Source organism: Erythrolamprus reginae, chromosome 2 (genome assembly GCF_031021105.1).
Source record: "Erythrolamprus reginae isolate rEryReg1 chromosome 2, rEryReg1.hap1, whole genome shotgun sequence".
NCBI classification, from domain to species: Eukaryota; Metazoa; Chordata; class Lepidosauria; order Squamata; family Dipsadidae; genus Erythrolamprus; species Erythrolamprus reginae.
Genome location: NC_091951.1, coordinates 11,441,864 through 11,468,769, shown reverse-complemented (window position 1 = coordinate 11,468,769; position 26,906 = coordinate 11,441,864). Strand labels below are relative to the sequence as shown.

The window sequence follows — 26,906 nt, the reverse complement described above, 5'->3', positions numbered from 1 at the left end:
AGAGGAAAGCGGAATTCCCCGTTCAAAATCGAAAGCAAAAGCGGCGCGTTGGGGGATTTTGGGGCTCTGCGGAGGAGGGGGAGGACGTGAGTCCAGCGAGTTGTGAGGGCAGAGGGACGTCAAGATTAAAACGAGGCTTCGGATCGAGAAGGACCAAACGCCCGCGATGGAAGGACTTTCCCAGCCGCGGAAAGAGGGTGAGAAACTCGGGAAAAGGGCAAAGGGCTGCATTGATCTGGAATGAAGTCGCCCGTTCCAGAGGGGCGAGGGACTCCACTCCCCATCATTCCCATCCAGAACGGCTCAAATGGTTCAAGTGCTTTCCAGCCTAAAAGAACCCGTCTGCTCTGGAGTTTTGAACGCTGTCTTCCCGAAGGGTGGGGGGGAATCGCTAAAGATTTGGGCTTTCACGAGAGGCGCTGGGCTGCCTGGGCGAGAGGAGAACGCAGAGTAAAACACGCAGAAAAGTTGCCCTTTAACCAAAGAAGGCTCGGTTATTATTGTGAATTTGATCTTTCCCGAAATGGCCCCGAGACTGCTGCACTCTGGATGAATCGTTAGGCTGCAGCCATGGAATCCTTTGCTGGGAAGTCAGCTGATTATATATAGGACCTCAGGTGTTACAGCATTGGGGGGCAGCTTGGTTGAATTGAGGAGCCAAAGATCTTCTGCAGTGATCCTCCTCTTAAACAACAACTCCTCTACCTCTATCCTCTTCTTCCTCTTCTTGTATCCGCCTCTTCCTCCTCCTTCCTCCCTCTCCTCCTCCGCCTCTTCTTTTCCTTCCTTCCTTCCTCCTCCTCCTCTTCTTCTCCCTCCCTCCTTTTCCTCCTCTCCTCCCCCTCCTCTTCTTATTTATTTATTTAATTAATTTATTCGATTTTTATGCCGCCCTTCTCCTTAGACTCAGGGCGGCTTACAACATGTTAGCAATAGCACTTTTTTTAAAAAAAAAACAGAGCTAGGCTATTGCCCCCACAATCTGGGTCCTCATTTTACCCACCTCGGAAAGATGGAAGGCTGAGTCAACCTTGAGCCAGTGATGAGATTTGAACCGCTGACCTTCAGATCTACAAGTCAGCTTCAGTGGCCTGCAGTGCAGCACTCTACCTGCTGCGCCACCCTGGCTCTTATATCTTATATCTATAATCCTCTGATTCCAATAACCAGTAATCCCTCTCTCTCTCCCCAGAGCCCATCAGCAAGATGCTGGCCCCTGTCGTGTTTCGGGCTGTTCCCCTGCTTCTCTGCGACCGAATCCTGCTCTCCTTGCTGGCTGGATGGGGCCCCTCCATGGTCCCCCTGGGGGTTACAGCGGCTTGGTTGGAGGCTGCTCTGCGACTGCTGGTTCTCTGGGGGGTCAGGGGCCTGCTCTCTGTGGGTCGGACCTCCCCGATGTCCTCTTCCACTATGGCTGCTGTGAGCCTCCTGCCCCCTTTGTACCTGTTGGTGGGACACTGGCTTGGGGACCCTCCCCTCCTGGTCTCTTCGGCTGCTTGGTCCTGGTGGCTGGCAATCTATGGGGCGGTGGGTGTCTCCCAGCTCCTCTGGGGGATCCTGGCAGAAGGGCGAAGCACAAAGGAGACCCGGAAAGAAGACAAGGCCACCCTTTGGAAGATGCTCAGGCTTTTCGGTCCAGACAAGCTGTATCTCACTGGCGCTTTCTTGTTCCTCATCCTGGCCGTGATTGGTGAGTTGGTGATTGTTAGAGTTGCATTGTTCAGAAGCTGCCCAACCCAAATAGGCCAGCCACAGACCAGGGTACCAGGAACTAAAGTCTTTGCAGATAATTGAAGACAAACACAACAGAAAGTCAAAATATTTACTTCTTTTTATCAAAACTATTCTAGATATTTACACCGTAAGTATCTCATTAGACGATTCTACTCTACACTATAATCACTAGCCACACAATAACTACTTCAAGCCAAACTAACCTTCAAGCCACACAATATCTTTAAGCTGCACCCATGCAAAGGTGTATCATGTTATATACATTAGTCAACCAATCAGGTTATAGCTCATTCTGTAGAATCACAAGCCACACAATAACTAGTTCAAGCCAAACTAATCTTCAGACCACAATATCCTCAAGCCACACAATATCTTTAAACTACACCCACGCAAAGGTGTATCATGTTATATACATTAGTCAACCAATCAGGTTATAGCTCATTCTGTAGAATCACGGTGACTAAGCATTCTTTCAGTGTTACATTCATTATGGTAATTACAATCTTTCTTTTTCTCTCTCTTTCTTTCTCTTTCTTTCTGCAATTGGAATATTACATCAGGCTAGGCCTAGTCCTGACAGTGATGAATTAAATTGTTCTCTATGTTGCATGGTAAATGTACCATAAATAATCACTAGGGCTAGAATCATACCATACGCTAAATAAAATAAAATAACTCAGTTGTGAGAGGGTTGTCGGAACAAATCTTTTTGATGTTTTCCCTTAATTCATCTGATCCTCCTCTGGGTTGCCTCCTGTCATGGAGCAGGATTTCCAAGAGACTTCAACTATTTCTCTGAGATCCTTTGTATCTGCCAGTTGGTTTCCCAAGGGTGTTGTCATTTGTCCCAGGGGGAAAATAAGCAGATCCTGGATCTTTCAAAATCCTCCTGTTCAACCTGTTCAGTGCCCCAATTCAAGCATCTCTTCTTCGTCTCCCTTTTCCCCCCCTTCCCATTCTGAGGAATTGTTCCACCTTTTCCATAGTTCTCCCTCTCGGAGCAGGAATACTGGAGCACAACTCAAGGTTTCTTTGCATCTCACAGAATGGACGTCCAGAGGAAATTTGCAATGTTTGTGTGTGGTGGGTGCGAGAGGTAAGCTGCCTTTCCTGATTGAGGTCCTATATAACCTCCTCTTTCTATGCACCCCCCCTCCTTGCAGGTGAAACATTCCTGCCCCATTACACCGGGCGTTTGATTGACATCCTGGGCACCAAATACGATGCAGAAGCTTTTTCGACCACCATCTTTTTTCTCTGCCTGGTTTCATTTGGAAGGTGAGCTTATTCCAGGCCATTAGATATGTAAAGAAGGCCTGGAATTATGGTTCTGTTATCGCCCGGCATTATGACCACAAGATGGTACAAGGGAGTGATCATGTTGGATGAAGATGTTGGGGTATTTTTTTTTCTTGCCAGGTCTAAAGAAGCTACTGTGTTTCCCTGAAAACACGACCCTGTCTTATATTTTTTTGAACCCTGAAATAAGCACTTGGCCTTATTGCGTTGCACCTAAAAACATGACAGGGCTTATTATCAGGGGATGTCTTATTTTGAAGAAAACAGGGTACTGATAGTTTATTTATTTTATTTATTTATTTGTTTATTCATTTGTCCAATACATAAATACATAGGAAGAAAAATAGACATGTAGTAATGTAAATAAGGGTAAAAGTGAACTTATAGGAGAGGATATATGAAAGGAAGAAAATATATATGAAAAGCGAGAGAAAGGAAGACAATTGGACAGGGGACGAAAGGCACACCAGTGCACTTATGTACGCCCCTAACTGGCCTCTTAGGAACCTGGAGAGGTCAATCGTGGAGAGTCTAAGGGAGAAATGTTGGGTGTTAGGGGTTGAGACGATTGAGTCCGGTAATGAGTTCCACGCTTCGATAACTCAATTGTTGAAATCATATTTTTTTACAGTCAAGTTTGGAGCGGTTCGTATTAAGTTTGAATCTGTTGCGTGCTCTTGTGTTGTTGCTGTTGAAGCTGAAGTAGTCATTGACCGGTAGGACATTGCAGCATATGATCTTGCCTTCTTTGGGGATATGGTTTGACTTCCCAGTGAAATCTCCACTCTGGATTAGGTCAGACCTAAGGCGGCGTAGTTTTAAATTACCTAGGCTCAAAATTTCAAGACTGGTGGCATAAGGTATTCTGTTGCGAACAGGAGTATAGTGCTCTCCTCATGAAATATCTCTGGACATTCTCAATTGTGTTAATGTCCATTATGTAGTGTGGGTTCCGGACAGATGAGCTGTATTTGAGAATTGGTCTAGCAAATGTTTTCCATGCTCTGGTTAAAAGTACAATTTTTGTACTTCTGGGGTTTTTTTGGTTTCTTAAGGTTTTTTTACAAACATATCAATGCATGACCAGTGTAACACCTGAGTGTTATACATTTTAATACAAATAAAATAGTCATGTTTGTTTCATTTAACAAGCTTATATAATCCTTGTAATAATACACGTCACCGTTCCACCTTAGCAGCCCACCTCTGGTTGGGGGTCCTGGATTAATCCATTAATTAATGGCACCTTTGAGAGCAGGCAGTGGCCAGCAAGAAGTAGGTTTGATACTGATACAAGTAAGCTTGTATCAAGAGCTCTTGTGTCAGGTTTTATTTCAAAATGAAAAGAGTCTGGTGCTTTTTCAAAGGGGAAGATTTTGTGGTGTAGGTTTTCCTGCCTAAGCAGAGAGCTAGACTAGAAGACCTCCAAGGTCCCTTTCAACTCTGTTGTTGTTGTTGTTGTTATTATTATTATTTTCTGATAGAGTGTCAATCAGAAGTAATTTAATCTCAAACAGTGGAATAGATTTGTCTATATAAAAGTTTCATTTCATTTATTTATTTTATTTGTTTTGTCAAGTACATATTGGAGGTATGTACTGGAGAGGGGCGGCATACAAATAAATAGTAATGATAATAATAATAATAATAATAATAATAATAATAATAATATATTCATATGCAGTGGTACCTCTACTTAAGAACGCCTCTACTTAAGAACTTTTCTAGATAAGAATCAGGTGTTCAAGATTTTTTTGCCTCTTAAGAATTATTTTCTACTTAAGAACCCGAGCCTGGAAAAATTTCCTAGGAAATTTGAGAGTGGCACGAAGGCCTGTCCAGTTTCCTGCCATTCCCTTTAATCCTGGCCATCTTGGGCTTTTCTGGGCTGCCAAAGGAACCTTTCAGTGGCGCTTAAGGAGGCTTTGGCAGTCCAGAGCAAACAAAGCATTTTCATTTCTCTGAGCACTTGGAGAGGGCACCTTAGAGTCCCTTTTTTTTTTAAGCATTAAAGTTTTGGATTTTATTTATTCCCCTCACCTCACCTTCTTCCTTCAGCAGCAACTGTTCTCCTCCTCTTCATCCTCCTCCTCCTCCTCCCCAAATTCTGAGCTTTTATTTCTTTCCTAATGGGTTTGCACGCGTTATTTGCTTTTACATTGATTCCTATGGGAAAAATAGCTTCTACTTACAAACTTTTCTACTTAAGAACCTGGTCACGGAACAAATTAAGTTCTTACGTAGAGGTACCACTATACATGATACTAGTAAAAAATAAAAAGAAACATTAAATTTCTCTTTGCACCTGGTCAAATCTAGTATATGCTCATACATGGAGCTGTGACTCCGTTTCCATTGGTGGAGCAGGAACTAATCACCCTGCTGTTTCCCTTCTAGCTCCGCCTGTGCCAGCTGCCGTGGGAGTTTCTTCATGTTCACCATCTCCCGAATGATCATCCGGGTTCGCAACTTACTCTTCTCTTCTCTGGTACGGCAGGACCTGGCCTTCTTCCAGGAGGTGAAAACAGGTGAGGGCCCGAACAGGAAGCCACTGTTTATGGAACTCTGTTCTGCCGGGCTTCTCGTTGCGAACCCCCAATTAAATCCCAAAAGAGAAATTCAAACACGTTTGTAAAGGAACTAAAGTTGTTTTATCGAGAGTAAAATACTTCCAAACATACTGTTAGTCAGTTAAAGTGCTCTCCCACAAGTCAACAGCCTTGAACGCTGTGAGGAACACAAAACAAAAACAGAGCAGAGAAAAGGTAGCTGTGAAGACGTCACAGCTACCCCCCTTTCAGAGTCCTTGAGTCAAAACTTAACTGAGTTAGTCCGAGAGTCCAGGAAAAACCTTGAAACAGGTCAAAGAGTCCTTGTGAAATCCTGATGTAAAACGCAGTTCTCACTATCATCAAAGGCAACGGTCCCCAAACTACGGCCCGTGGGCCACATGCGGCCCACTGAGGCCATTTATCCGGCCTGCCGGTGAGTGACAAGAGCACAGGAAAAAGAGAGAGAAAGAAAAAAAAGGGAAAGAGAGGGAGGGAAGGAGAAGTGGAGAGGAATGAAGGAGGGAAGGAAGGAAGGCGAAATGGAGGGAACAAGGAAGAAAGGAAGGAAAGAAGGAAGAATGAAATGAATGGAGGGACAGGGGAAGGAAGGACTGGTTTTTTGGGGGGGGTAATTTTTTTAAAATTTTTCTCTCAACATGCATTCCAACAACACAGTGTACCATCTAATTTTCCATGAATAAAATGCAGTATTTTGTTAGTAACTAATATCAATCATCAAAAAAGTTGCAAAAGTTTTTTCTAAAGTTGTCATCCAGGTACATACTTTTCTTTTAATTAAATTTCCTCCTTAATGTTCCTTCAAAAAGTGCAACACCAATTATATTTCTAACTTATTAACCATTATGCCAAAGTGCTTCCTTCTTTATACATTTTTCATAAGCCAAGAAAAGCTTGTATAGCCAATCAGATGTCAACAAAAGAAAATTAAAAACAAACATAAACATATATGAATTTCAGACCTTCTCCCCCCTCTAAATAGTACGTTCCCATTTTGTTTTTTACTTTAAAACAAGGTATGTGCAGTGTGCATAGGAATTTGTTCATATTTTTTTTTAATAGTCCGGCCCTCCAACAGTCCGAGGGACAGTGAACTGGCCCCCTGTGTAAAAAGTTTGGGGACTCCTGATCAAAGGGATAAACTTCCACGCCCAGAGGCAGCAACGCTGGCTATTTAACAGCAGCCCCATTAGCCTAATTACCCCGGCCACGGATGATCTCCCTTATTTCCTGTAATATTTACACAGTTGTTCTTTCCTTGACATCACCCTGCGTCTGCGCACATCTATGAATGTCTCCCTTTCAGAATCTAATGATGATAAGGAAGATGATTCACTAACGGGGCAATTATCTAATGGGCTGCCTGTCCTTACCTCCTCTGTCGACCCCACTTCACTTTCAGAATCCTCCCCAGACGCTTCACTGTTGGAAGCAAGTTTCAAGTTTTATTGGATTTATATGCCGCCCCTCTCCGAAAACTCGGGGCGGCTAACAGCAATCATAGACAGTATACAATAATAATCCAATACTAAAGGCAAATTAAAACCCCTTAATATACAAAACCAAACACACATACAAACATACCATGCATACCATTATAACGGCCTGGGGGCAGAAGAAATCTTAATTCCCCCGTGCCTGGCGGCAGAGGTGGGTTTTAAGTAGCTTACGAAAGGCAAGGACGGTGGGGGCAATTCTAATCTCTGGGGGGAGTTGGTTCCAGAGGGCCGGGGCCGCCACAGAGAAGGCTCTTCCCCTGGGTCCCGCCAAGCGACATTGTTTAGTTGACGGGACCCGGAGAAGACCCACTCTGTGGGACCTAACTGGTCGCTGGGATTCGTGCGGCAGAAGGCGGTCCCTGAGGTAATCTGGTCCGGTGCCATGAAGGGCTTTATAGGTCATAACCAACACTTTGAATTGTGACCGGAAACTGATCGGCAACCAATGCAGACTGCGGAGTGTTGGTGTGACATGGGCATATTTAGAGAAGCCCATGATTGCTCTCGCAGCTGCATTCTGCACGATCTGAAGTTTCCAAACACTTTTCAAAGGTAGCCCCATGTAGAGAGCGTTACAGTAGTCGAGGTGATGAGGGCATGAGTGACTGTGAGCAGTGACTCCCGGTCCAAATAGGGTCGCAACTGATGCACCAGGTGAACCTGGTGCAGCCGGCAGCAAAGCGGGCCTCTGACAATGGGAGGATTTGCTTACATCAACCCCCACAGTCCTTGGAGCAGGAGCAGGCCCAGAGCCAACCACAACATCTGTAAAGGAAAAGCCTTCCTGGGGGTGGGGGGGATTGTTCCTTATAATCTCCCTTCCTGTGTTGCCAGTGTGGTATTTCTCGAGTGATCTCTCTTTGTCCACAGGGGTGCTGTCCTCCCGCCTTTCCAAAGACACAATTATGATGAGCCGCTCAGTGCCGCTGAACACCAATGTGTTCCTGCGCAACTTGATCAAGGCTGTTGGGCTGTACATATTCATGATTGGCCTTTCCTGGCGCCTGACGCTGCTGATGCTGATCGAGACACCACTCATGATGGCAGTCCAGAAGGTCTACAATGCCCGCCACCAGGTAGGGACCATGGAGGCAGATGGCGGCGTAGAGGGAATGACAGTCACTTCAGTTATCCAGGTCATGGTTGTCCCAAAGGTGCTTTTTCAAGAGGCAACTGGATTTTCTTCTTTTTTGTTTTGAAGACGTTTCACTTCTCAGCCAAGAAGCTTCCTCAGCTCTGACAGGATAGTAGGGAATGGAAGGATATAATTTCCTTGGAATATAAATCCTTCCTGTTGTGAGTGCTCCTCAACCAACTCTGGTAATGATAGATTCTGAGGAGAATGAGCCAGGCCCATCTTGGTACTCTGGGCCAGTGGTGTTGCCAGCTGATGCAGAGTGAGCGTCAGGGAGAGATAGACATGGATGAACCTGAAGAACCACCAAAGATGGCAGATATGCCAATAATAGTAGGGTCTGACTTGGGAGAGGAGGAGGAAGATCATGAGACTTTGCTAGATGCCCACTTTAGAAGACTAAGAATACTTGTGAGAAAAGGAAGCAGTCTGTAGTTTGTTAACTCTAGGGAATTGTCGACCACTCCCTATAGATATTTAAGGGTGGCATATGGGAAATCTAGGGTGGAGTTTCAACGTTTTGCAATGGAGTCGGTAGATGTTTGAGGGTTTAGCCAGGTTACGCTAGCCAACTGTTATTTCCCTGTTAAAATCCTTGGAGTAAAAGTGCTCTGTCTACGGAGATGCTGGAAAGCTGTAAAAGTAAGTCAGTGAAATTGGAGATTCCTTATCTCATGAAGGAATTCGCACTTAGCTTTGATCTTCGGCAGCAGCCAAGCCGCAGAACTGTTATCTTTTAATTACTCTCACCGAGAAGCTGCCAAAATGAACTCACATGCATGAATTTGGCTTGTATAAAGGAAGTTTTCTATAATAATAATAATAATAATAATAATAATAATTAATAATTTATTAGATTTGTATGCCGCCCCTCTCCGCAGACCCGGGGCGGCTCACAACAGTAATAAAAACAATATACAGTGTAACAAATCTAATATTAAAAGAAAGTATCTAAAAACCCATCATTTAAAAACATACAACACAAGCATACCATACATAAACTCTATAAGCCTGGGGGAGATGTCTCAATTCCCCCATGCCTGGCGATATAGGTGGGTCTTAAGCAATTTACGAAAGGCAAAATATATAAAAAGATTGATTTGAAATATTAGCACATGGATTCCTCCTTTGTTTTCAATCTGCGTAGGCCCAGGATAGAACACTTCCATTCCCCACTATTTTGTCAGAGCTGAAGAAGTTCTGAGAAGCGAATTGAACTGATAGGGGGAAAATTCGAATGTCACCCCTGCTTAGAACTGAAGAAGCTTCATGGATGATAAGTGAAATACTGTGATATTCTTTTGAACTTAATTGGTTCCTGGATGAACCAATTAAGGTGAAAAGTTTGTAAGACAAAACAATGTTTCCCATAGGAATCAACGGAAAAGCGATTAATGCTTGCAAGCCCAAAACTCACCCCTTTTGCCAGCCGAAGCGCCTGTTTTTGTGCTGCTGGGATTCTCCTGAGGCTTCTCTCCATGGGAAATCCCACCTCCGGACACCTCAGCGAAATTGCAGCATCGCAAAAACACGGAAGTCCTCGAAACCCCACCTCCGGACTTCCGTGTTTTTGTGATGCTGCGATTTCGCTGAGGCTCCCCTCGCTGGTAAACCTCACCTCCGGACTTCTGTTGCCAGCGAAGCGCCCGTTTTTGCGCTGCTGGGATTCCCCTGCAGCATCGCAAAAACACGGAAGTCCAGAGGTGGTGTTTCCCATGGAGGGGAGCCTCAGGGAAATCCCAGCAGCGCAAAAACAGGCGCTTCACTGGCAACAGAAGTCTGGAGGTGGGGCATCCCAGTGGCGGCGGCTTGGGTTTGTAGGGTGAAAATCGTTTGGAAGAAGCAAAAAAATCTTAAACCCCAGGTTTGTTTCTCGAAAAGTTTGTATGACAAGGGGTTTGTAAGACGTAGTATCACTGTATTTTCAAAGGGGGGATGACAAAAAAGTTCGGTTTCATTTTTGGATAATGCCTTTAAGACAGTCATGACCTGGATGATTGAGAATCTCCATAGACAACCCAACCCATAATTAGAATAAGTGAAACACCCCGTCCCCCAAAATTATTAATGGGAGGATACATCTCTCTATGGCTTGCAGTCTGGCATCCAGTTGGCTGCAAGTGACCGATAATCGAAATAAAATAGAGGGAAGTGGAGCAAAGCATTTTTGGGGGTCTCTCCGCTCCAAATGAGGCCACTGGACTTTGGTTTGAGTATCCTACCACTAGCAACATGACTGGTCTAAGGCAACTTTCAGAAGGCTCACTTTGCCATTTCCTTTGTGGTCCATCCAGGCTTTACTGCAGGCGATCCAAGATTCGGTGGCCCACTCAGAGGAGGTGGTGCGTGAAGTGATCTCGTCCATGGAGACAGTGCGCAGCTTTGCCACTGAGGAGAAGGAGTCACAGCGTTATGAAGCATCCTTGGAGAACACCTGCCGGCTGAAGAACCAAAAGGACTTGGAAAGGATTGTTTATTTATTTGTTGTACGGGTAAGTAGTCTGCGACTCAGGGGTCTCAGACCTTGGCAACTTTAAGGACTGCAGCTCCCAGAAGTTCAAAGCCAGCCCTGTTGGCTGAGGAATTCTCCAAAAAGTTGCCAAAGTTGGCGATCCTTGACCTAGGTTCTTTAAGGGATTCCTAACCTGTGGGGATTCTTTTGCCCCCCCCGATATATTTTTTTTGTTTTTCAACATTGCATGCTGTGAGCATTTGCTTTCTGAGTTTCATACATCCATACAATATTCTTAACAACATTTCTTGTTTTTTAACAAAATTACAACCCATTATCCTTTCATTTGCAATACCTCTCTCACATTTCTTTTCCTCTTAATGTCCAGTCTTTCCTCCCTCTTTATGTTTTTTCTCCCTATTTTAATTCCATCAAACAAAGATGTGGTCATTTCCCAACTTATATATTCCTAATATTAATATCTTTTGCTTCACTTAGCCTAAACATTAATAAAAAAACAACTTAGAATTTCATTATCCCCTTTTCCACATCATTATTTTCCCCTTACAAAATATATGGTGAGCCGCCCCGAGTCTACGGAGAGGGGCGGCATACAGATCTAATAAATAAATAAATAAATAAAATATTTCAAAATTACTTATTTCGGTCTTTATATTTTCTTCAATTTTTCCATCTTCATCTTTTCTATTTTATAACTTCATTTCATGTTATTCATGCATATATTTTATCCTTTTTGCAATAAACAATTTATTCGTAATTATATAATACAAGTAAATTGATTAACCACGCACATTAACACTAATTATCTCTTATATCGCAACACAATATAAATTCATTTCTAAATATTTGTTATTTAAAAATTACATATTTTCAATCTTCATATTTTCAAATATCAAACTTGTTCAAAAATATATTGCATATTTCAACCTTTATATTTTTCTATTTTTCAATCTTCATCTTTTATTTTATAACTTCCTTTCTACGTTATTCATAATTATATTTTATCCTTCTCTCAAACAATTTTATCATACTTATGTAATACTAAATCAGTCAAACACCATCCATCATCAAACTTATATTGAAAAATATTAACTTTATTCCCATATAAAACGTATTTAAAAGTTACATATTTTCAATCTTCTTTTCTATTATCAGGCTTATATTCAAAAATATTACTACTATCTTACCCTTTTTTATTTTTCTTTTATTCCTTCTTTTACCCTGCTCCAAAGTTCTAATTCTCTTTTTTCTTTTTTGCTTGCCTCTCTTATATCTCTTTTAGCTTTCTCTTTCCTATCTTTTAACTCCTTTTTTTTTACTATGGTCTCTATCTTTCTCTCTTCTCTTTCTCCCTTTTTGTTGTCTGATATTGCTTCCATTTTTTCTAGTTTTTTTCTCTTTCTCCTTCTAATTTTCTTTTCCTTCCTTATCTTTCCCATACCAAAAATCTTCCCCTATGCTAGCTGGAGAATTCTGGGAGTTGAAGTCCACAAGCCTTAAAGTTGCCAAGTTTGAAAACCTCTGCTATGGTCTCCTGCTACGGTGGGTGGTTGGACTAGATGACTTACAAGGCCTCTTCCAACTTTCTTAATTTGTATCTAAGAAAGCTGGGTCTTTGCGTAATGTCTCTGAAGCAGGTTATTTTGAGCCTGGTCATTTGTGCCTTGAGTGAGAATGCTGGTTTCATTTGTTCCGTGACCCATTGGTTTGCTTTCTTGTCCATGATAATTCTTGGGAATCTTCTCTGACACCAAATTTAAAGCTATCAATACTCTGTCCATTCTTCTTCTTTAAAGTCCAGCTTTCACTTCCATAGAATGTCACGGGGAATAATCACGGCTTGCACCATCTTTGTAGGCAGAAGCACACCATGGCGTTTGGATATATTTCCCATTTGTTAGAAAAATTCCCCAGACCAAGAGAATAAAAGCAAAAGTCTTTATTAACAACAAAAACACTTCCCTCCTGAACCTTATTTAACATATTTGTTTCGATCATGTCCCCCCTTTTCCTTCTGTCCTCCAGACTGAACTCAATCTGTATAGTCTGGAGGACAGAAGGAAAAGGGGGGACATGATCGAAACATTTAAATATGTTAAAGGGTAAAATAAGGTCCAGGAGGGAAGTGTTTGTAATAAGAAAGTGAACACAAGAACAAGGGGACACAATCTGAAGTTAGTTGGGGGAAAGATCAAAAGCAACATGAGAAAATATTATTTCATTGAAAGAGTAGTAGATCCTTGGAACAAACTTCCAGCAGACGTGGTTGGTAAATCCACAGTAACTGAATTTAAACATGCCTGGGATGAACATATATCAATTGTAAGATAAAATACAGGAAATAGCATAAGGGCAGACTAGATGGACCATGAGGTCTTTTTCTGCCATCAGTCTTTCTTTCTTTATTTATTTGTTTATTTGATTTGTATGCCGCCCCTCTCCGTAGACTTTCTATAATATAAAACATAAAAGAATATAGCAAACATAGAACACATTTGACCGGCATGATCTTACAGGGACCTGGAGGTCACAGGAAGGGTACCCATGTGCCTCTGAAGGTAAAGTACCCAACTATAAGGATCATCTTATATAGGGTTTTTATGTCTTGTTTACACCCCTCCTTCCTGTCCATTATTTGTCCGTATATGGGGGTGTTTTTCTGTTCCTGCTTCCTATTTCATCATAGTTCCTCGGAACTCTCTAGCTTAATCCATCAAGTTGTTTTCCCCTTTTCTTGGCCTGGAAAATAGGATTTCTTCATCCCTGATACAGGGTGTAAACATGTTTTTCTCCTCTTTTGCATTTCTTCCTGGCGAGGCCCATTGTCCAAAGTTCAGAAGTTCAGTACGCTAATAAGTGTGTTTTATATCTAGGCCTTATATGCCTAGACTCTACAGGTATTTCTTACACCATTCATGGCTGCCCTACTGTTTCTCCTACTCCAGGTCCTTCAGTTGAGCCTGAAGTTGGTCCTGCTCTTCTGTGGCTACCAGCAGATCCGCAATGGCCTCATGACCAAAGGAAATCTGGTCTCCTTCATCCTCTACCAGGCAAACGTGGGGTGGTACGTGCAGGTCTGTGAATACTTGGTATTTGAAAAACGTTTTCTTCTGTAGCACTTTGGGTTCTTTGGTGGCTGTTATGGAATCAAATGCAGGGCACAATAGCCAAAGGTGATCAAGGTTTAGTGCAGTATTTCTTTAATTATTTAACAGTGGGCACTGGAGGAATTCCCTCCGGAGCAGGGATGTCAAACTCAAGACCTGCAGGCCATATGGGTCTGCTCTGGAAACATTAGAGGACCTGCAGTGCATCTGCTAGCGAAAACGAAGCTCGGGAGGAATGCTTGCGGGCTGCAGGATGTTGAACTGGCCCTACGCATCGCAGCCATGCCCACTCGGCCCCCAGAGGTGAAACACAACCCTGATGTGGCTTTCAATGAAATTGAGTTTGACACCCCTGCTTTGGAGAATAATGGGAGAGACTCCTATAGTCAAAAGGATGTATTCGTGTTTATAGATTTAAGGAAAGACGGAAAAAATAATAGTCAGGTTAAGGAAAAAGATGATACAAGCATAGATGTTCATAATTAGGAAACCCAAGTTACTTTCCTGATCTTCTACTGCCACTGTCCTCAAGAAAGAATAATTGTCTAAAATAGAAAGAAACGTTGTCAGTAATTTTGCCATAAAAGATTATCCATCACTGCTTTAGACAATGGGAGAACGTCACCAAGTCATGTTGCCGTCATGTGATTTTTCGTGACTTTTTCCCCTTAATGCAGCTGGGGTGAACGTGGCTTGTGGGTGATGCATCCAGCCCATGGGCCGCCATGTTGACACCCTTGCTTTAGACAATCAGTCAATCAGAATAGAGCTGGAAGGAACCTTGGAGGTCTTCCAGTCTAATCTCCTTCTGAAGCAGGAGACCCTACCATTTCCAAAGTGACTGTCCAGTCTCTTTTTAAAAACCTCCAGTGATGAAGCACCCATGATTTCTAAAGGTAAGCTGTTCCACTGGTTAATTGTCCTCACCGTTAGGAAGTTTCTCCTTCATCCCAGGTTGCTTCTCTCTTTGATTAGTTTTCATCCATTGTTTCTTGTCCTGCCTGCCGTCAAATGCTTTGGAAAATAAGTTGATGCCCCTCTTCTTTGGGGCAGCCCCTCAAATACTGGAATATTGCTATCCTTGATGCTCAAAATTGAGTAGCCAGCTGTATTCCTCCCTTTGCAAATGCTCTCAGGTCTTAACATTGCTGCTCATTCCTTTTCCTGCCACAGGCCCTGATTTACACTTATGGGGATGCCCTGAGTAATGTCGGTGCTGCAGAGAAAGTCTTTGAATACCTTGACCGGGAACCATCTGTCAGAACCGAAGGGACACTGTCTCCAAAATTTCTACCCGGACGCGTCTCCTTCCGAAATGTTTCCTTCTGCTATCCCTCCCGCCCTGAGATCCAGGTCCTGAAGGTACCTTATGGGAAGCTGGAAGACACCCAGATTGCTTTCGAACCGAATTCGAACATCAGCAGCGCTTTTTAAAAACTTTTTTTTAAAAGTTCGGGCAAAGTTCGGGTTCGGCGTTTGGCCGAACACCGCGAAACACCGCCACCCGGGAGGAGAGTGGGGAATCCCATCGTGGGATTTCCCACCTCCTTTTGCTTGCAGCGCTGCAAACAAAAGGAGGTGGGAAATCCCACGAGGGTATTCCGGGAGTGGGGCTTTGATGTCATGGAGACTCCTTCCTCCCCATTTCGGCCGGCCAGGAAGTAGTCTCCATGACATCAAAGCCCTGCCCCCAGAATCCCCTCGTGGAATTCCCCACCTCCTTTTGCTTGCAGCGCCGCAAGCAAAAGGAGGTGGGAAATCCCACGATGGGATTCCCCAGTCTCTCCCGGGTGTCGTCGTTTCGTGGCGTTCAGCAGAACGCCGAACCCAAACTTTTTTAAAGTTCGGGGTCGGGGCTGGCATGCCGAACTTTGCAAGTTCGGTTCGCCCAACACTAATGACACCCTAACAGTAGTAATAGCAGATGTGTATACTGCTACATAGTGCTTTACATCCCTAAGCGGGTTACAGAGACAGCCTACTCATTTTACCGACTTCAGAAGGATGAAAGGCTGAGTCATCCTTAAGATGGTCAGGCTCAAACTCTGGCTGTAGGGAAAGTTTTCCTGCAATACTGCATTCTAACCACTGTGCCACCTCACCACCAGTACAGTAAATCATTCAAATGCAGTTGCACCTAAAGCGTTAAATAACTTGGTTAAATAGGCTTTGTGTTCTACGAGTGTAATCACAATTCCTTTAACATTAATAAAGAGGAAGAAAGAATGTTAAGACTTTAAAGGTCTTTAAAAAGATGAAGTAAGTTTCTGTACAGGTACCCCTCAAGTTACAATAGTTTTATTTAGTGACTGTTCAAAATTATAACAGCAGTGAAAAAAGTGACTTATGACTCTTTTTCACACTTACGACTGTTGTTGTGTCCCGAGGATCAGCATTCAGACATGGTGACTACCGCATTGTTCGGATTATAAGATGCACCGTTTCCCCCCAAGAGGTTGAAAATTTGGGTGCGCCTTATACTCTGGATGTAGCTATTACTAAGCACCATCATCATCATCATCATCATCATCATTATTATTATTATTATTATTATTATTATGTCAATACAACACAGCAAACGAGATCACTATGCTGGATTTCGTATTTCATCACCAGTCGGGCACTTCCCAAGCACCTAGGACTGCATGATGTAGCGGCGAATTATATTTGCCGATCCCAGTAAAGTGGCCTTTTCCAATTGACAGATGGAGATTTTGTCAATTCCGATGGTTTTCAAATGTCCGCTGAGATCCTTTGGCACTGCGCCCAGCGTGCCAAGTACCACTGGGACCACTTTCACTGGCTTATGCCAGAGTCGTTGCAGCTTGATTTTTAGATCTTCGTATTTCACTAATTTCTCTAGCTGCTTCTCCTCAATTCTGCTGTCCCCTGGGATTGCGATGTCGATGATCCATACTTTCTTTTTCTCCACAATCAGGATGTCTGGTGTGTTATGCTTCAGAATTCGGTCAGTCTGAAGTCAGAAGTCCCACAGTAGTTTTGCTTGCTCATTTTCGACCACTTTTTCATAAGCCCGAAAAAACCCAGCAAACTAATGTTCTGAAACTGATCAGACTAGATTATTTTTTCTCTATTTTCCTCCCCTAAAACTAAGGTGCGTCTTATACTCTGAGAAATAAGGTACTTCCCATTTAAGATGGTTGCAGTGTCCCAGGGTCATGTGATCACTTTTTGCAACCTCCCGACAAGCAAGTCAGTGGGGAAACCAGATTCACTTAACAACCAATGTGATCGGTTGTGATAACAGTCATTCAGTTAATGACTGTAGCAAGAAAAATCGTAAAGTAGGACAAAACTCACTTAACAACATTCCCACTTAGAAGCAAAAAATGTGGGGCTCAATTGTGATTTTTAAGCTGAAAACTACCTGTACTGTACGAGATCGATTGTGGGATCTGAATATAACATTAATTAACGTTGAATATTCCTGCTTCATTTCACATTTGCATTTTTTTGGTAATAGAATGTCTCCTTTGAGCTCCGCTCTGGGGAAGTGACGGCATTGGTGGGAGCGAATGGCAGCGGAAAAAGTAGCTGCGTTGCCCTCCTAGAACACTTCTACGAACCCCAGTCCGGGGAGGTCCTTCTGGATGGTGTCCCAGTTGGGAAATATGAACATAAATATCTCCATAGGCAGGTGAGGAGTCCTTATCATCTGCAGGATGAGCCCTAGGTGTCTTCAGTAGTTGAAGGGTTACACTCGGGAGACGAATGATGCAGACTGGGCAGGATCATATGACATGAATGATGTGGTTAGAATTGTCTGGGGTTTAAGCACATCCATAACAGGGCTGTCAAACCCCAGATGTATGATGTGCTGGCTACGCCCATGCTCAGTTTAGCAAAAGTCCCAATACATCATGTAACACTACTGTGACGTGAGTTTGACATCTCTGATCTGTATCGCCCACCTATCATCTATCTATCATCTATCTATATCAATAGGATTTGAGAGAGGAGCAATGCAAAGTAGCCAAGATATCAGAATATCAGAAGGTCATAGTTAGAATTGTCCGGGGTTTAAGAGCATTTATTTAGTTGTTAGTTTGCTGTCCATCTCACCACATGCATTGCAGTTTTCTATGTGTGCTTGTTTTAAAATTCTATTTTTTTCTGGCAAATACTGCATTTTTCATGTCGTTCCTTCCTCCAAAAAAAAAAAATGGAAAGAGCCTCTGATTTTCAGAAATTGTGTGGCTGATATCCAAAACTCCGATAGAGAAAAGTGAATGCAGTGCCCTGGAATCTCCAAAGTTGCTCCAATCTGCTTAGTGCAGAAGGCAGCAAAAGATGATGGAATCAAAGGCTTTTGATTTCTTATAGTCCTCGATAGATAAAAAGATGCTACACTCGGGATATTCTGCACATGTGGTTTATATCTTGAGATAAAAGATTACAATATCCTCTGATCTAGGAATGTTGGCCATATAGTTTTTCTGGAAAGTGTAACGGTTAAACAACCCCCACCGCTACACATGTGGTATGTTTTGGTGATCTTCCTAGTCTAACCAAGGACCTGGAATTCATTGGAATAGAAGAGAACAGAATAAAATCCTTTATTGACCAAATGTGATTAGACACACAAGGAAATTGTTTTTGGTGCATATTATTATTATTATTTATTGGATTTGTATGCCGCCCCTCTCCGTGGACTCGGGGCGGCTAACAACAGTGACAAAAACAGAATGTAAAAATCCAATACTAAAACAGCTAAAAACCCTTGTTATAAAACCAATCATACATACAAACATACCATGCATAAATTGTAGAAGCCTAGAGGAAAAGATTATCTTAGTTCCCCCATGCCTGATGGCAAAGGTGGGTTTTGAGGAGCTTACGAAAGGTGAGGAGGGTGGGGGCTATTCTAATCTCTGGGGGGAGTTGGTTCCAGAGGGCTGGGGCCACCACAGAGAAGGCTCTTCCCCTGGGCCCCGCCAACCGACATTGTTTAGTTGACGGGACCCGGAGAAGGCCCACTCTGTGGGACCTAACTGGTCGCTGGGATTCGTGTACGTAAAAGAAAAGATACATTTGTCCAGAATCGTGAGGTACAACGCTTAATTGTCATTGTCATAGGGTACAAATAAAGAATCAAATCACATTAGGAAATAGTCAATATAAATTGTAAGGATACAAGCAACAAAGTTACAGTCATGCCGTCATTAGTGGGAGGAGATGAGTGATAGGAACAATGAGAAGATTAATAGTAGTGCAGACTTTGAAAATAGTTTGTCCGTGTTGAGGGAATTATTTATTTAGCAGAATGATGGTGTTCAGGAAAAAAACTGTTCTTGTTTCTAGTTTTATCCTACTTAGTTTTCAAAATCAGATGAGGTTGTTTGGGTGTTGTCACTTTGCTTCCAAAGAAGAGCAGATACGTCAAGGTTTATCATTTGGGAGATGTAGTGAGTCTTATGTCTGAAACAGCTGCACCTTCACCATCACCCAGCCCCACCCTGGAAAGTGGAGTTTCTCCCTCAGCTGAGCCCTGTCCTGAAAGGCTTTCCTGTCCAATTGCAGGTGGCCCTGGTGGGCCAGGAGCCCATCCTATTCTCTGGGACAATCAGGGAGAATATCACCTACGGCCTAGAAGGCTGCAGAGAGGAAGATGTGAGCAGAGCAGCAAGAGGAGCTGATGCCTTGGGATTCATCCGTGAACTGGAAGGAGGCTTTGATGCAGGTAGGCAAAATCCGACCCCCCTTAGATTCATCCCATAAAAACCCCACTTTCCTCCCAGTAAACCCACCGGTCCTGGGTTTTTTTTGCTTCTTCTGAAGTGAAATCCTGCTTGCTTTGTTGTAATATATACAGTAGTCCTTGTGTTGGGACCATTCCTTTAGCTATCGTTCCAAATTGCAATGGCACCAAACAAATGGAGGTTGCAAATCAATGGTGGGATTAAAATAATTTAACACCCGGTTCACTTGCCCCACCCACCGCCCCCCAGATGCCCTCGCTTCCCCCAGGCATTTCTTTGCTAACCTGATTTCCAGCCCCATCGTGTTTATCATCGTTGTATGCGGGGAAACAAAAGTTTGTGAGACTAAAAAAAAGTCCAATCAACTCCAACATTTATTTATTTATTTATTGGATTTGTATGCCGCCCCTCTCCGTAGACTCGGGGCGGCTAACAACAGTAATAAAAACAGCATATAACAATCCAATATTAAAACAGTTAAAAGCCCATTATATAAAAACCAATGATACATACAGACAAACCATGTATAAAATTGTAAAGGCCTAGGGGGAAAGAGTATCTCAGTCCCCCCATGCCTGGCGGCAGAGGTGGGTTTTAAGAAGCTTACGAAATGCACGGAGGGTGGGGGCAATTCTAATCTCTGGGGGGAGTTAGTTCCAGAGGGCCGGGCCGCCACAGAGAAGGCTCTTCCCCTGGGTCCAGCCAAGCAACACTGTTTAGTTGACGGGACCCGGAGAAGGCCCACTCTGTGGGACCTAACTGGTCGCTGGGATTCGTGCAGCAGAAGGCGGTCCCTGAGATAATCTGGTCCGGTGCCATGAAGGGCTTGTGAGATCTTTTCTTTTTTTCTTTTTCCTGAGAAATAGGAATTGATTGCACTTTTTTCTTCTTAGTCCCACAAGCTCTTGTTTCCTGCACATGACAGCGAGAAATGCAACTGGCGCGAACCAGCTGAATCCCACCACTGGTTGTAACTAGTCCTTGAAGTTCTGACTTTCACCCCTCCCCCGTAGTCATGTGATCGCAATTTGGTTGCTTGGCCACCATTGCATTTATAACAATTGCAGTGCTCCGCAATAAAATCATCACCATTTGCAACCTTCCTTCCCACAGGCAAAGTCAATGGGGAAGCCATAGAGAAGGCCACAAGTTGCTGGGATAAATCTCCACCTGGCAAGAACAATTTCAGTACCCACAAAGTGAGGCATGTGCTGCTTCGGTCACACATGCACACTCCCTTGCCTGGCAGTAGACACTTGGGACCCAAAAAGTGTGGTGACCTAAGTGCCAGAGCCCACTGCAACAGCATTGCCAAACAAGCACTAAGAGTCACAAACTTAATTCTACACAGCTTCTTCTCTAGAAGCACCGATCTACTAACCAGAGCATACAAAACATTTGTCAGACCAATTCTTGAATACAGCTCACCTGTATGGAATCCACACTGCATAACAGACATTAATACAATTGAAGGAGTCCAGAAATACTTCACAAGAAGAGTCCTTCACTCCTCCTCACGTAACAAATTACCCTACTCCTCCAGATTTCAATTACTATGTTTAGAAAATTTACAGCTACGCCGCTTCCAAACTGATTTAACTGTTGTTCATAAAATCATACATCACAATGTACCTCTGTTAGCGACTACTTCACCTTTAACAACACAAGAGCATGTAATAGATACAAACTAAATATAAACCGCTCCAAACTAGACTGCAGAAAATACGATTTCAGCAATAGCTGAATAATCAGCATTATTATTATTATTGATGTTACGTAACCGCATTGCTTAATGGAAACATTCCATGTGTTCCCAATTCCCATTAACATAATCCCACTGGCCATTAGGCAAGGATCTCCTTGCCGTTACCTGCCAACTTCTCACAAGCAGAGTCAGGAGGTTGGCTATAGGTATTGCAAGTCACAGGAGGCTCACAAGCAGGGTGGCAGGCAATAAGTGGCTGATGGCAAGGGTTGAGTAGGTAGGGTGGCAGCAGCAGTGTAGGTGAGGCTTTTTGGATGTGGGTTGGTGTGAGAGGATACACAGAGGTATTTATTCTATTTATTTGTTTATTTTATTTGTCATACAAATGTTTAACATAATATAAGTATACAGTAGTACCTCTAGATACGAGCTGCTCCACATGCGAGTATTCCAAGTTACGAGCCACGACGCGAGCGAAATTTCTGTTCGACACCCGAGCTCAAATTCCGGCACGAAAAACAAAGTCTAAAGGCATTCGTTCGAGATACAAGTTGATCGACTTACGAGCTCGGGTCTGGAACGAATTAAACTCGTATGTCGAGGTACCGCTGTAAAGTAGAGATAGAAAAGATTTAAAAAGACATTTGGATAGGAATGGTAGACATGAAGGTGCACTTACGCATGCCCCTTACAGACCTCTTCGAAAAGGGGAGAGGTCTATTGTAGATAATGTAAGGTTGAAGATTTTGGGATTGGGGGAAGAAACAACAGAGTCCGGTAGTGAATTCCAAGCGTTGACAACTCGTTCCGCCAGCCGACATTATTTTGGGCTTCAAGTTTTGCCTTGTTCTTCAGATGATGGCTTTGACGCTCCTTTAGGGGAACAAGATTTGGTCAGCCTTGACTTCGCTTTTTATCTCCTCTGTTTTTCTGGCTTGCCTTCATGCAGAGGTGGGGGAGAAGGGGGGCCAGCTCTCCATCGGGCAGAAGCAACGATTGGCCATTGCCCGGGCCCTGATCCGTGACCCGAAGGTCTTGGTGCTGGATGAAGCCACGAGTGCCTTGGACCCTGAGAGTGACGCTGCAGTGAGTGTGGGGGATCCACAAGGGGACTGGGAGTGAACCTTGGCTGAAGTAGTTCAGGGCCACTGAAGGGCTTAATCTGAACTTTTGTCAAGTGACAGCATAGGAAAACTGGGTTTATCTGACTGAAATTGTTGTAATTTCTTCCAAGTTTACTAAATCTCAGGTTCCGGTAACCGACCCAGAGTGGGTCTTGCAACATTCTCCTGGGTCACACATATTTGCTTGCATTTGGATGGCTTTTATTGTTTTGCAGACTGGAAAAAGTCTGGGGCCAAACTCTATTGCAGTGCTGGGGAAGCACTTTTCAGTGGAAATGTGAGGGAGCTTCTATCTAGTGTTTTTAAGGAGTTCAGGATTTCTTCTGGATCATTGCTTCCTTTTCCAGATCCAGCAGTCTGTGCAGAACAGTGGGACCCGGACGGTGTTGGTGATTGCTCATCGGATGCAGACGGTGGAGAACGCAGACAAGATTGTGGTGCTTGACGGAGGAGAGGTTGTGGAGGAGGGGACTCACACGGAGCTGATGAGCCAGCGAGGCCCCTATTACAGACTAGTAGAAAGGACCCAGGTGGAGTGACTTCCAGAGTTGCAACAAAGATGATCAGCCACAAGGTCTACTGCTTTTGTAGGTGCTAAATGCATGATTGCTTAGGGAAACAGACAACAGCACTGTCTTAAAGAAAGAGAGAGACCCAGAAGCTGGCTTGTCCAGCAGCTCTTGTCCAGTCAAGGGTGGCTGAATTGCAGCCATTTGGAAGAGAAGGCTGTTTTTCTCATCTGGGAATAATTCATGTGGTGAAAAGGGCACAATCCCATTTCAAGCAAATGTTTTGTTTAGCAAACACTCCAATACCCCAGTTTTTCCTTTGTTTAAATTTAGTATGTGAGACCTCTTTTTGTACAACCTGTTCTTTTGTCACACTTTTTAATACTGGTTGCAGAAACTTTACTTCCTGTTTATTTAACAAAATAAAAGTCCCTGTGATCCCTTTTAGTTCTAGCAAATCTGCATGTGGATGCAAGTCATACTATAAATAATTACAATGATCTAACACAAATCGATTTTAGAGAAGATAACATTGAAAAAGAACTACACAGCCTAAAATCATCTCTATCTATTGGACTTGATAGACTGTGCTTGCTTCTTAAAAAACTTAGAACCTCTAAGCATAATCTTTGAAATATCTTCCAAGACTGTCTCCCTGCCCAACCTATGGTCACTAGCCACAGTCATCCCTATCTTTAAAAAAGGAGACCCCCAACTTAGTCGAAAATTATAGATCAATCTCTTTATGTTGTGTCTCCTGCAAAGTTATAGAATCATAAATCAATATTATCTTTCACTTAGAAACAACCAACTTACTCTCTAACAAACAAGTTGGTTTCAGGAAAATAATTATCCTGTAACCTGCAACCCCTACACTGCAAAAACATATGGACTGCACAACTCAATCAAGGCAAAGCAATAGATGCTATTTACATAGACTCCTGTAAAGCCTTTGATTCAGTGGTGCATGACAAACTACTTCTAAAACTACAATCTTATGGAATTTCTGCCCCCCCTGCATAAATGAATAATTGCTTTCCTGTCAAACAGACAACAAATGGTCAAAATATTGAATATTATATCAAATCCTGTACCTGTTAACAGCAGTGTCCCCCAAGGTAGCATTTTAGGCACTTTTTATACTTTACGTAAATGACCTTTGCAATCATATTAAAAGCAACTGTGTTCTCTTTGTTTATGATGTAAAACTATTCAACACTATTATCAGAATGATGAAACAATTGGTAATTTCAAATCTCTACCAAAAAATGCTGTGCCTTATACACTGGGGAAAAAGATCAGAACACAAAATACAAGCTGGATGAACACTGTATGGATTCTGTGATGGTGAATGAGAGTAATTTGCACTAAAGTCCTTTCCACACTATGCATTTATGTTTCTCCCATGTCAATCCTCTTGTCTTTTTTTTTTTGGCCTTTTCTGTTTGTTCCTGGCTGCTTGAGTTGATTGGGTTTTAAGAGGCTGCACAACCTAAAAATTGATCCTCTGGAGTCTGGACTATTTGTCCACCTAGCTGGGCGGAAATGTGGGTACTGCTGATCCTGATGCTTGGTTTCAGATACCACAAAGAATACCCAAAGGAAACTGGGATCACAGTTAATAAGAATTTATTAGTAAGGCTCAAAGATTTGCAAAATTGAAGATTTTTCTTCCTTGAAATGCCTCCAGCAGCAGGAATGGTAAGGAACAGTTGCCCCACCTCTGCCGTCAGGCATGGGGGAACTGAGATATTCTTTCCCCCTAGGCTTCTACAATTTATGTATGGTATGTTTGTATGTATGATTGGTTTTATAATAAGGGTTTTAGCTGTGTTAATATTGGGTTGTCGCATGTTGTTCTTACCACTGTTGTTAGCCACCCTGACTCTACAGAGAGGGGCGGCATACAAATCCAATAAATAAATAAATAAATAAATAAATAAATAAATGAAATAAACTGCACAAATAAGTTGTTATTATGGGACTAATCTGATATGCGCTTCCTCCAACTCTATGAATGCTTTTGCCACATGGGAAGGTAACAAAGGGAAAGTTTTGTTAAGCCCTTGGAGGGGTGAAAACAATCTACAATTAACTTTTTAAAGTCTGGCTGAGGGCAACAAGCAAAGAGTAGAACTGCTTGTCTAATCAGTCCTGTTTTCCAGTTGTTCATTAAAAATATGGATCACTTTTAGGGTGCTCAGATAAAAGAGGAGCCTAACCTTAAAATTAACAACAAACTGTTGGAGATCCTTCAAAGATGTAAAGTAGCAGCACTTAGTGGCTTCCTGGTTGAGAAATTAAATGTGTAGTGGGAGGTAAAATAACTCCTTGACTATTAATACAGTCAGTTCTTGTACAGTATATCATATCCTAATAAAATGGTGAAATTGCCTGAGCAAAGGAGTTCAACCCCAGCCATCTCAATTCACTGGTGGCAAAGATGTCAGTGTGTAGCCATTTCATATTTTACAACATTGAGCTTTTCTGTGTTGACACTTCCTATGTTCCAATTTCTGCTTAAGATGGTTTTTTCCTGTCTTGTACTTTATTACACAATCCTGGGGTCACCCAAACCATGTCAATCCTTGACCAGGATTAGTATGGGTTCAAACAGAATGTACTGTATATTGTTCTTTTGTTTTGTGTTTTTCTCTCCATACATGCTTAAACCTGAATTCCGCTGTCATTTTAGTTGTGTTTTAGCCAAGTGTGTGTATTGCCTACTGTCTGTCCTTGTTAGTTGTATATGGCTTGCTGCCATGCCCTTTGTTAAAAGGGCATTATAAATAAATGTTTATTATTATTATTATTATTATTATTATTATTATTATTGCCCAGTGAAGGCAAACAGCCCTCCCCCAGTGGGTCGACCTCTAGGGAGGCACTGGATGCCATGATTGCCACATCAGAATGAAGCAAGGAAGAGAATTTTCTCAATAAGACGACCTCGGTTGTATCAAGATCGCTCCTTTTATTGTATTTCACTTTTCCTGACATGTGGTACAGAATAACCAATTCGCGAATACCACATACATTAAGCCATCCCCCAACTACCATTCACTCATGCACTGTATAAGGCAACCTCCTCGTGACTTCCCTATAGATAATTAATGGAAGCTCCATTAATTGCCTTTTCCTGGATTGTGTGTTTACTGGTGATTAGCAAAGGAATGAGAGTAAGGCATATATTTCCTTATATGGAAGTTAGCTATAGGTTTTCTTCATGCTGTATATCAAGTTAATTATTTTCCACATAGTCATGGATTCTGCAGGTTGCTTACTCAGCCTGGACTTTGCTTCCTTTCATTAGAGGAAGAATTAAGGTTTTATACAGCACCCATTAGGCTTAAAACTTCACCCTCCAGTAATATTCCATTCCTAAATTTCAGTGCCTATAAACCTATGATTACAACAGCCCAGAATGATTTTGGAAGTATATTCTTATTGGTGTGGCCTTCCCTTCTTAGTGCATATATTTATGCTTATTCTATTATGTCCTGTTTTTCCTTTAGATTTGTGGGTCATTATTTCTTAAGAAGGACAGGATCAATCTCCCCTTCCTTTTGGGGTGGCTTCTCTTGCCTCTTGCAGTGGGGATATCACCAGCCTGGCAACTTGGCGAGAGATTTTAGGATGAAAATGGATATGGTTTTGGGGGCTAAAACACATCTATTGAAAAGTTTTAGAAAAAAATCAAATTGTAGTGGGAAACAACAAATGCACGCAGACCACATCCCTCCCAGTTCCATGAAAAAAAAATCACAAAACGTCACACAATGATAATGTGATGCTGCAGGTTTGACACCAGGGCTCTACAAGGATGCAAATGGCCAGTTGCTTCCAGAATTAGTTATTATTAATTATAATTATTAGTAATTATTTTAGCATAATTAGTTATGCTAAAACAGAGCAATGGGGATAACTATATTCAAGCTATGATTTCACAAAGTATTTTATTGTATATAATTGTTTTCTCCAGCGACTGTGTTTACTAAAGCCAAAAACCTTGAAGAGGGGGTAAAGGGGCT

The 26,906-nt window shown here is 42.6% G+C and overlaps 1 protein-coding gene across 1 annotated transcript; it reads left to right on the top strand.

Moving 5' to 3' along the window:
* Positions 1-25,684, top strand: TAP2 (transporter 2, ATP binding cassette subfamily B member). The gene is made up of 12 exons (XM_070737047.1): positions 1-197; positions 1,193-1,690; positions 2,898-3,012; positions 5,431-5,561; positions 7,973-8,178; positions 10,532-10,729; positions 13,656-13,784; positions 14,991-15,179; positions 17,302-17,475; positions 19,359-19,518; positions 22,192-22,328; positions 22,714-25,684. Exons 1-12 carry the CDS (start codon positions 167-169, stop codon positions 22,903-22,905), a joined length of 2,160 nt encoding a protein of 719 aa, XP_070593148.1. The 5' UTR covers positions 1-166; the 3' UTR covers positions 22,906-25,684.
* Positions 25,685-26,906: the final 1,222 nt, after the last annotated feature.